This window comes from Mobula hypostoma, chromosome 20 (assembly GCF_963921235.1).
Source record: "Mobula hypostoma chromosome 20, sMobHyp1.1, whole genome shotgun sequence".
NCBI lineage: Eukaryota > Metazoa > Chordata > Chondrichthyes > Myliobatiformes > Myliobatidae > Mobula > Mobula hypostoma.
In genome coordinates this window covers 1,895,609-1,907,731 of record NC_086116.1, presented here as the reverse complement: position 1 = coordinate 1,907,731, position 12,123 = coordinate 1,895,609, and the positions used below count along the sequence as shown (strand labels likewise).

Below are 12,123 nucleotides of genomic sequence, written 5' to 3'. Positions count from 1 at the left end.
CCGCTTAACCCCCGCCCCCACATGTGGCAAGGGGTTTTCACTCCTAGCTCGAGTTCCCGGTTACGGGGAGTGCGATTGACATTGGCTGCCTGGGCAGCGTTATTCGGAGCGGTCAGCGCTACCTTCCCAACCTGAACAGCGCACGGCGGGAGCTGGGCGTCTTTACCCAGTTCATCACCCTCCGATCTGAAGGGACACTGGGGAAATGCATTGTTCTCGCAGTGGTTACCACTGGAAACCTGGAGCGCATTCACAAACTGCGCTGGCTTGCCTTGGTCCAGTCACACACTTGATAACGCGGAGCCGCCGACGGGTCGCCGCCGCCAGACTCTCCGATTGGTCTTTAATTCAGACAGTCCGGGATAACCGGCCGGGACCCTGGGGGAAATGGCTTCTGAGCAGCCGCAGGCGGTAAGCTATTCATTCTTCTTTTGTGGTGGTTTATTAGATAATGCAGTCAGAATGCCTAACATTGTCCTAGGTTTTGTGGAGACGCCAGTGGTTTAACGGCAGGTAGAAGCAACACTAAGAGTGTACAACCTGTAAACACCAACACATGCTCCCCTGAACACCCGGAGTACAGTACAATATTTAAACAGCTACACATTCTCTCCTGTACACCTGGAGTACAACCTGTAAACACCAACACATTCTCCCCTGTACACCCGGAGTAAACCTGTGAACACCAACACATTCTCCCCGTGCACCCGGTGTACAATATTTAAACAGCCACACATTCTCCCCTGTACACCCGGAGTACAACCTGTAAACATCGACATATTCTCCCCGTGCACCCGGTGTACAATATTTAAACAGCCACACATTCTCCCCTGTACATCCGGAGTACAACATGTAAACAGCCATACATTCTCTGCTGTACACCCGGAGTACAACCAGTGAACACCAGAACATTTTCCCCTGTACATCCGGAGCACAACATGTAAACAGCCACACATTCTCCTCTGTACGCCCAGTGTACAACCAGTGAGTACCAGCACGTTCTCCCCTGTACATCCGGATTACAACCTGTAAACACCAACATATTCTCCCCTGTACACCCAGAGTACAACCTGTAAACACCAGCACATTCTCCCCTGAACACCCGGTGTACAACCTGTAAACACCAACACATTCTCATTCTGATTGGAGAGTTGTGGAAGCTCTTCAGCTATTTCCCACCTGGGACTGACTTCATGTAGTTATCGGTGGATCAGATTACACTCTTTCTCAGTTCGGAACACGCACAAAGACACAATAAACAGTCGCTAGGTATTCGGGAATTTGGGATGATTCAGGCTGATGTAAGCTGACCTGATCTATTAGTGAATGTTGAGAGCTTTAAGAGGCACATACATAAACGTTCAAAACTTCGGGCCAACATGTAGGTAAATGATTATATTTGCTGCAACCATTCAGGAAGATGCTCTCGGATCGTACCCACGGTCCCAGGAGAGTTTCCCAATAACAAGGCACACTGCAGTGCTGACCAATGCACAGGGTGGTCTAAGACTCAGAAAGAGGCAGATGACGCCTTTTGCTGCGGGTGCAGGAAGCTCTTTCTCCAAGTTTCTTTCATTAGGAAGTGTAAATCCCTGTTACTATTTAACCCTGTATTGCTGGTAAATTTACTTAGACAATAGACAATAGGTGCAGGAGTAGGCCATTCGGCCCTTCAAACCAGCACTGCCATTCACTGTGATCATGGCTGATCATCCACAATCAGTATCCAGTTCCTGCCTTATCCTCATAACCTTTGATTCCGCTATCTTTAAGAGCTCTATCCATCTCTTTCTTGAAAACATCCAGAGACTTGGCCTCCACAGCCTTCTGGGGCAGTGCATTCCATATATCTACCACTCTCTGGATGAAAAAGTTTTTCCTCAACTCCATTCTAAATGGCCTACCCCTTATTCTTAAACTGGTTCTGGACTCACCCATCAGCGGGAACATGCTTCCTGCCTCCAGCATGTCCAACCCCTTAATAATCTTTTATGTTTCAATAAGATTCCCTCTCAGCCATCTAAATTCCGGAGTATACAAGCCCAGTTGCTCCAATCTTTCGACATATGACAGTCCCGCCATCCGGGAATTAACCTTGTGAACCTACGCTGCACTCCCTCAATAGCAAGAATGTCCTTCCTCAAATTTGAAGACCAAAACTGCACAGAGTACTCCAGGTGTGGTCTCACTAGGGCTCTGTACAGCTGCAGAAGGACCTCTTTGCTCTTACACTCAATTCCCTTTGTTATGAAGGCCAGCATACCATTAGCTTTCTTCACTGCCTGCTGTACTTGTATGCTTGCTTTCAGTGACTGATGTACAAGAACACTTAGATCTCGTTGTACTTCCCCTTTTCCTAACTTGACTCCATTTAGATAATAATCTGCCTTCCTGTTCTAACCACCAAAGTGGATAAGCTCACATTAAACTGCATCTGCCATGCATCTGCCCACTCACCCAGCCTGTCCAAGTCACCCTGCATTCTCATAACATCCTCCTCACATTTCACACTGCCACCCAGCCTTGTGTCATCGGCAAATTTGCTAATGTTACTTTTAATTCCCTCATCTAAATCATTAATATATATTGTAAATAGCTGCGGTCCCAGCACTGAACCCTGCGGTACCCCACTGGTCACGGCCTGCCATTCCGAAAGGGTCAGTCTTTGACCTGAAACGCTACTCTTTGTTTTCTGTCAGCCAGCCAATTTTCAATCCATGTCAGTACTCCGCTTCCAATACCATGTGCCCTAATTTTGCCCACTAATCTCCTATGTGGGACTTTAGCATCTTTCCCACCAGCGACGTCAGACTAACCAGTCTAGAATTTCCTGTTTTCTCTCTTCCTCCCTTCTTGAAGAGAGGGACAACATCAGCCACCCTCAACCACAACGTTAGAGAGGAAGGACAACTTTTCTTCTTAAAAACTCATTGTTACAGTTTCCTGAATGGTGGTTCAATGTCAGTGTGTTAGCAAGGCCACTGACATTCTCCCCTACCCAGTTCTGATGCAGAGTCTTTGACCTGAAACGTCAACTCTGTTTCTCTTTCCACAAATGCTGTCTGATCTGCTGAGAGTTTACAGCATTTTCACTTTTCATTTTATATTAATCAGTCTTTCTCTACGGAAACACTCGGTCATTATAATACTTCTTTCAATAAGCTCATTCATTTGCTCTCCTGTTTTCTTTCTCTGTCTTTTTCTCAGATTATTTCAATAACTTGGAGATTGCCCTTTGAAGTGTAACTGTACCCAACATTTCTACAGTGGCTGCCTTGCATAACTTAGGCAGTTATAAGCTTTCAATCTCTTTGATAATAACGTAATCCTTCATGGAGTTCCCCTCAGGATAATCCTTTGCGTTTGACCTTGTTTCTCTGCTCTCGCTAAGCAACGTGTAACTAAGACAGAGAACCACGCGGAATATTGTGGAGCATCAAATACACAAACCCAAACAACCCCAGAGCCTTGGTTCAGATTCTACAATATGCAATGGTGGTAAAAGCGGGGTGGAACAAATTAGATCTCCCTATCAACGAGCTAGACTATCTTGGTCTGTGATTTCACATCCCAATATTCAGAACTCTGTGCAGAACCATTTCTGAAGTCAGCTGCTGATGGTGGAACCAGACTGATCCTGTCGAGCTGCTCCAGCATTAACAGGGAGAAAATGCAGCCGCAGTAATGAATTGCTATGGACTGGGGTACTGGCAGCCCCAGTAATGAATTGGTATTGGACTGGGGTACTGGCAGCCCCAGTAATGAATTGCTATTGGACTGGGGTACTGGCAGACCCAATAATGAATTGCTATGGACTGGGGTACTGGCAGCCCCAGTAATGAATTGGTATTGGACTGGGGTACTGGCAGCCCCAGTAATGAATTGCTATTGGACTGGGGTACTGGCAGCCCCAGTAATGAATTGCTATTGCACTGGGGTACTGGCAGCCCCAGTAATGAATTGCTATTGGACTGGGGTACTGGCAGGCCCAGTAATGAATTGCTATTGGACTGGGGTACTGGCAGCCCCAGTAATGAATTGCTATGCGATTAGGTACTGGCAACCCCAGTAATGAATTTCTCTTGGACTGGAGTACTGGCATCCCCAGTAATGATTTGCTATTGGACTGGGGTACTGGCAGCCCCAGTATTGAATTGCTAAGGACTGGGGTACTGCCATCCCCAGTACTGAATTGCTCTGCGAATAGGTACTGGCAGCACTGGTAATGAATTGCTAAGGACTGGGGTACTGCCATCCCCAGTACTGAATTGCTCTGCGAATAGGTACTGGCAGCACTGGTAATGAATTGCTATTGGACTGGGGTACTGGCAGCCCCAGTAATGAATTTCTCTTGGACTGGGGTACTGGCAGTTCCAGTAATTTATTGCTATTGGACTGGAGTACTGGCAGCCCCAGTAATGAATTGCTGTTGGACTGGGGTATTGGCAGTCCCAGTAAGGAATTGCTATTGGACTGGGGTACTGCCATCCCCAATAATGAATTGCTCTGCGAATAGGTTCTGGCAGCATCGGTAATGAATTACTATTGGACTGGGGTACTGGTAGCCCCAGTAATGAATTTCTCTTGGACCTGGGTACTGACAGTTCCAGTGATGAATTGCTATTGGACTGGGGTACTGGCTGACAGTGAGATTCGTGACAATGATTAAGAACATTTATAAGGAGCTCTGTCACAACAAAGCGACATCTGTCATTAAAAACCACCCTCCATCCAGGTCATGCTCTCTTCTCTCTACTACCATCAGTCAGGAGATGTAGGAAACTCAGGCGCCACACCACCAGATTCTTTATACTTTATATACTTTATACTTTGTTGTCACCAAACAAATGATACTAGAACGTACAAACTGATTCAGGAACAGTTATTACCCTACAACCATCAGTCTCCTGAACCAGCATGGATAACCTCACTCACTTCACACTGAACTCAGTCCACAAGCAATAGGCTCACTTTCAAGAATGCTTTACAACTTATTTTATAATATTATTTTTTATTTTCAGTTTGTCTTCTTTTGCACTTGGTAGTTCATCTGTCTTTGTTTGTTTATGTATAGTTTTGCATAAATTCTATTGTACTCTTATTTCTTGTACTGCCTGATTCTCAAGATAGTATATGGAAGTGTACAGGGTACTTTAATAATACATTTATTTTGAATGCTGAAAGGTCAACATCAGGGTGCTGTATGACCATTGGGGGAAAACAGGTGATGAGGATGCTCAAGGTAGTTTGTGTAGCAGCTGAGGATCGGGTGGAGAAAGCAGAGGCATGGTTTCATCTGGAAGAGTCTGAGGGCAGCCACTCCGAATACAGTAATGTCCATTGTTTGAAAAGCGACTGGGAATCTTTGTCAGCATGCGACATGGAACATGGAACACCACAGCAGAGTACAGGCCTTTCTGCCCACAATTTCCCAACTTATAAGTTACTTTAAGATCAATGTAACTCTCCTTCTCTCCCTCCTACCATAACTCTCCATTTTTCTGTCAACTATGTTCTGATCTAAGTTTTTTAAATGTCCCGAATGTATCTGCCTATCATTCACCACCACCCTCCCCACCCCAGCAGGGTGCTCCACACCCACCACTCTGTGTGTAAAACACTCTGGCATCCCCCCTATACTTTCCTCCTATCACCTTAAAATTACACCCCCTTGTATTTGCCATTTCCACTCTGAGAAAACAACTCAGGCTCTCCACTCGTTCTAATGCCTCCTATCATCTTGTACACCTCTCTCCTGCTTCACTCCAGAGAGAAAAGTCATATCTCAAAGAGCTGGTAGGAAAGCTGAGGCAGAAGAGGATTTATGAGCCTGTGTACAGATACTGCTTAATGCCTGTGGACAAATGCAAAGGCAATTTCCTAAGTGATATTGGCCTTTATCTCGAAGGGCAGAGATGGGAATAAATGAAGTTTCTGTTAGTATTGCATGAAGTTCTGGTAATAAGGCATGTAAGTTCTGGTAATAAGGCATTAAAGTGTCTGGCAGAATAAAAACCCGAGACTGGGTAAGATACATTTACAGAAAGCTAAGAGAGATGGAGGCTTAGCATTACCTAACTTTAGATTTTATTATTGGGCAATTAATATTCGACATATGAAATTCTGGTTACTTGACCAGGATATACTATCCATTCCTAAATGGGTAGCATTGGAATTACAATCTGTTCAGGGTTTTACACTTGGTTCTATTTTAGGTTCCTCTCTTCCTTTTGATTTGAAACGCCTTAAACAGGTGTCTAACCCGATAGTTAAATATACCTTACGTATTTGGTTTCAATTCAGAAAATTTTTTGATCTTAATCAATTTGGGTTAGCGATTCCTATTTTAGGCAACATACTTTTTCCTCCCTCTTTTACGGATCGTGCTTTTCAAATTTGGAAGACTAAGGGTATTTCACGGTTTTTGGATTTATTTTTAGATGGTTCCCTTATATCTTTTGAACAATTATCTAATAAATATAACTTATCAAGAATACATTTTTTTAGATATCTACAAGTTAGAAATTTCCTAAGTACTATACTTTCTTCCTTTCCAATGCTTCCTCCTACATACATTTTAGATACTATAATCAACCTTAATCCATGACAGAAAGGTGCATCGGCTATGATTTATAATATTATTATGAAACTTAAGAAAGCTCCATTTGATAAGATTAGGGTAGATTGGGAACAGGAATTGGGGTCTATCATTTCCGTGGATGACTGGGGGCAGATTTTACAATTAGTCAATACTTCCTCTATCTGTGCTAAACATTCCCTAATTCAATTTAAAGTTGTTCATAGAGCACATATGTCCAAAGATAAATTAGCTCGCTTTTATTCTCATATTAATCCTTTTTGTGATAGATGTCCGGGGCAGATAGCCTCTTTAACTCATATGTTTTGGTCTTGTCCTACTCTGGAAACTTTTTGGAGAGACATTTTTAATATTATCTCCAAGGTATTGAATATAGATATCTCTCCTCACCCTATTACTGCTATCTTTGGACTACCTAAAATTTCCAGTAATCTTTCCCCTTCAGCCTGTAGAATGATTGCATTTCTTACTTTAATGGCGAAAAGATGTATCTTACAACATTGGAAAGAGCTTAATGCTCCAACTACCTTTTTTTGGTTTTCTCAGACGATATTATGCTTGAATCTGGAGAAAATTAGAAGCAATCTTTATGACTCCTCATTTAAATTTGAACAGACTTGGAGATCTTTTATTCAATATTTTCATTTAATGTAATATATACCCTTCTTGTTTTTTTTTACTGTTTTTAATGGAGGTCGGGATTGAGGACGTGATTTTAAGTTTAACTCTGTTTGGTTCCGAGTTAGCCCATTGCTTTGCTTTGCTTTTAGTTAGTTGCACAGTGGGTTTTTTTTGGGGTTTTTTTTCCTTTTCTCTATTGATATATGTATAAAATTAGTATACTATTATGTTACCTTGGTACGTTATGTTTAAATTACATTGTTTGTAGTATTTTTTTTGCATTAATATCTTCTGCAATTTTATTATATTCTAACAGTGTATTGGTGTCTATATGGCTTACCTTTTTGTATACTTATTCAATAAAAAGATTTAAAAAGAAAGAAAGGCATTAAAGTGTCTTTAATTTGGGCACGGCTCCTCAGGGAAGGGAGCTTGGGCCTGAACTTTGAGGCTGGAAGGTACCGCAGCGCGAGTGTACCACTATTACAGCACCCGTGACCTTGATTCAGTACCTGCCACTGTCTGTGAGGAGTTTGTACATTCTTCTCGTGACTTTAAGGTTTCCTCTAGGTGTTCCCACATTCTAAAGATGTACGGGTGACCCGTTATTATGCTGTATCTCTATGAAAAGAAAGAACCTATTGGGGAGTGGTGTCAGTTTCTTATTGAATCTTAGTACTTTTCTATAGATGCAATCAAACTCTGAAAGACTTCATTGATTTTCAAGTGTTTAAATATCTCTGAAAGTCTGAAACAGCTTGCTAAGTTGGCCCAGGATCAGCTGATGCTTGTTCTGGCCTGCCCACTTTCTGTTATTACCCATCGTGTTGGTGTTCAGATGTTCAAGTCCATATGTCACGATGTGCTCTTGGCAACGTCAGAACCCAAGTGTGGAGGAAAGACAGACTGTGAATTACAGACGACAACCAGAAGTTATTCACAAGGATTCCAACAGAACACCGGTTGCTTATCTGAGTGACACTGTGAGATGTAACATTCTCAAAACTAGGACCCTATGATTAGTGCTTGTCGGGCATCTGTTTAAATAATACAAGTAATACAGACTCCCTGAGCCCATCAAACTAAACTGAACAAGTTTAAACAGAAAGCACCAGGAAACAGAAAACCAGGGAACAAAGAGCGAGTTGCTCGAGAATACACAGGAATTCTAGATGATTAACGACTCATGTTAAGCAACAGTTAAACAATTCTGGTGCTCTAAAAACCTCCAAGCCGGCTGGTGGCGCAGTGACATCAGCGCTGGACTCCGGAGCGAAGGTTCCCGAGTTGGAATCCAGTCGGGCCATTCCCGGGCATGCTTTCCATCCATGCCGGATTGAGTGTCGAGCTTGCAACTTGGCCTTGTAAAAAAAAACTGTGCTGTGAGAAGGACGTGGGGGACCACCACAGAATCCTTCCTCCAAGACAACCACTGAGGCTCTGGCAGAGTATGACACACAGAAAAACCCTCTGAGTCCAATGCTCTTTGACTCCTCACACAGGCCCAAAGAGGTCATTATACTATAGGTTCCTGCACAAGTCGATAGGGTGATAAAAACGCAAACATGAGGAAATCTGCAGATACTGGAATTTCAATCAACACACATTAAAAATGCTGGTGAACATAGCAGGCCAGGCAGCATCTCTAGGAAGAGGTACAGTCGACGTTTCGGGCCGAGACCCTTCGTCAGGACTAACTGAAGGAAGAGATAGTAAGAGATTTGAAAGTGGGAGAGGGAGGGGGAGATCCAAAATGATAGGAAAAGATAGGAGGGAGAGAGATGGAGCTAAAAGCTGGGAAGTTGATTGGCAAAAGGGATATGAGCGGATCATGGGATGGGAGGCCTAGGGAGAAAGAAAAGGGGGAGGGGGGAAAACCCAGAGGATAGGCAAGAAGTATAGTGAGAGGGACAGAGGGAGAAAAAGGAGAGAGAAAAAAAATTAATAATAATAATAAATAAATAAATAACGGATGGGGTACGAAGGGGAGGTTGGAGAAGTCAATGTTCATGCCATCAGGTTGGAGGCTACCTGTTGTTCCTCCAACCTGAGTGTGGCTTCATCTTGACAGTAGAGGAGGCCATGGATAGACATATCAGAATGGGAATGGGATTTGGAATTAAAATGTGTGGCCACTGGGAGATCCTGCTTTCTCTGGCGGACAGAGTGTAGGTGTTCAGTGAAACAGTCTCCCAGTCTGCGTCGGGTCTCACCAATATATAAAAGGCCACATCGGGAGCACCGGACGCAGTATATCACCCCAGTTGACTCACAGGTGAAGTGTCGCCTCACCTGGAAGGACTGTCTGGGGCCCTGAATGGTGGTGAGGGAGGAAGTGTAAGGGCACGTGCAGCACTTGTTCCACTTACAAGGATAAATGCCGGGAGGGAGATTGGTGGGAAGGGATGGGGGGGGGCAAGGGAGTTGCGTAGTGAGCGATCCCTGTGGAAAGCAGAGAGAGTGGGAGAGGGAAAGGCGTGCTTAGTGGTGGGATCCCATTGAGGTGGCGGAAGTTACGGAGAATTATATTTTGGACCCGGAGGCTGGTGGGGTGGTAGGTATCTCCCCCTCCCCCTCCCACTTTCAGATCTCTTACTATCTCTTCTTTCAGTTAGTCCGGACGAAGGGTCTCGGCCCAAAATGTCGACTGTAGATGCCGCCTGGCCTGCTGCGTTCACCAGCATTTTTTATGTGTGTTGCTTGATAGGGTGATAATGGAGTTTTATGGCACCTTGCCTCTATTTTTTGAATGTGGCACTGTAGTGTAGTAGTTAACATAACACTTTACAGCTACATTAACCTGAGTTCAGCCCCATCACTGCCTGTGAGGAGTTTGTACATTCTCCCTGTAACCGTGTGGGTTTCCACCACGTTCCAACATCGTACAGATTAGTAAGGATTAGTAAATTGTAGGTACCCTACGTTGTCACTGGAAAAATGCAACACTTGCAGGCTGCCCCCAGCACAATCCTTGGACTGTGTCGGTTGTGCACCGTGTGTTTCAATGTTTCAATGTACGTATGACAAATAAAGATAATCATTGAATCTTTGACTTGGGTTAAAAGTCAGGAAGATATGTTGCAGCTTTCTGACACTCTAGTTAGGCTGCATCTGGAGTGTTGCTTTCAGTTTTGGTGGCCCCATTGTGGGAAGGAGGTGGAGTTTTCGGAAGGGGTGAAGAAGAGGTTTGCCAGGACACTGCCTGGATTAGAGGACATGTGCTATGAGGAGAGGTTGGACAAGTTTGGGTTGTTTCTCCTGGAGCATCAGAGACTGAGGGGAGAGCTCACAGAAGTTTATAAGGTTAGGAGAAGCACCGACAGAGTAGACAGACAAGGGTCGAGATGAGAAGGAGATGTGCACAGAGAGTGGTGGGTGCCTGGGAGGCACTCAGGGATGCTGCTAGAAACAACAGAGGCATTGAAGATACCATTAGATAGCCACAAGAATATGCAGAGATTGGAGGGAGGTGTCCACTGTGTAGACAGAAAGGATTAGTGTAGTTAGGCATTTAATTACTAATTTAATTAATTTGGCACAACGTAGTGGATGGAAGGGCCTATGACTGGGGTGTCTTGTTTGATGTTTTACTCCAAGCACCTGCCCAATGGCCTGTGGCTCTGCTTTCCAGCTGTGGGTATTGTGTGTGGCCACAGCCAGTGCACAGCATTACAGTCACGTGTTTACTTTGCCAGTGTGACTCTGTGTAACGTTACAGCCAGATGTGTTTACTTTGCCAGTGTGACTCTGTGTAACATTACAGCCAGATGTGTTTACTTTGCCAGTGTGACTCTGTGTAACATTACAGCCAGATGTGTTTACTTGTGCCAGTGTGACTCTGTGTAACATTACAGCCAGATGTGTTTACTTTGCCAGTGTGACTCTGCACCTAGTGCAGCTGTTTCACAAAACCAGCCGCTCAAGTTGAATTTTGACCTCTGTTGCTGTCCGCATGGGGTTCGTACGTTCACTGTGACCATATTGATATCCTTTGAGAGGGCTCACTAAAGTCCTGGTTAGCCCACACTTGGAATATTGTGTTCACTTCTGGTCATCTCATTACAGGAAGGATATGCAAGCTTTAGACAGGGTGCAGAGGAGATTCACCAGGATGCTGCCTGGATTAGGATGCATGTCTCATGAGGGTAGGTTGAGTGAGCTAGAATCTGGGTTGAGACCTGAAGAGAGAATGGAGAGGGGAGGGGAGGGGAGGGGAGGGGAGGAGCGGTGCAAAGTAGAGAAGGGGAGAGAAGCGAGGAGGGAAGGAGGGGGGTGGTAGAATCTGGGGGAAGGAGTGAGTGGAGAGAGGAGGAGAGGGTGGAGAGGGGAAGGAGGGGAGGAGAGGGTGGTCGAATCTGGGGGAAAGGGGAGGAGAGAGTACGCTGCAGGGAAACAAGTGGGAGAATGAGAATGCGCTTAGAGCAATCTCTGCTATATAGCCCTTAATTTTTCTATCATCTAAGAGTTCCTTAAATGTCCCTAATGTACCTGCCTCCACCACTGAAATGGGCTCCTTCCTTGTAATGTGGAAATGCAAAGCCACTAAAAGCCTCCTGTTATTAACTTACTGCAAACTGCATTGTAACACAGTGTTAGCTACAATGACCAGCAATGTACAGAAGCTGCCAGTTTTTACTATTGATACACCAGACCAGTTGGTAAATGTGTCCAGAATGAACGAACCGATCAGTAGTGAGATTTTGTGGTGCAGGTGACTGCTCGTCACGCAGGGAGCATTTGTAAAATGGAAGGTCAGTGAATGTCAGTGTTTGTTAGATCAGGCTGATGTCTGGAACTGTCGGGGTAATTAGTATGTTGTAAGATTTCAGGCTCTCTGCTGATATTGAATTATGTACTGAGAAAAATAACAATAATTGGAAGATGCTTAGTGGCATATTTAATTT

General features: G+C 44.4%; 1 protein-coding gene across 1 annotated transcript in view; it reads left to right on the top strand.

Annotated features, from left to right (window-relative positions):
- Positions 1-287: 287 nt before the first annotated feature.
- LOC134359585 (uncharacterized) overlaps positions 288-12,123 on the top strand; it is a 130,840-nt gene continuing 119,004 nt past the window's right edge. Inside the window, exon 1 of the mRNA XM_063073084.1 lies at positions 288-411. Within this exon, the coding sequence (XP_062929154.1) occupies positions 388-411 (24 nt within the window). The 5' untranslated portion in view covers positions 288-387. The remainder of the gene's footprint in view (positions 412-12,123) is intronic.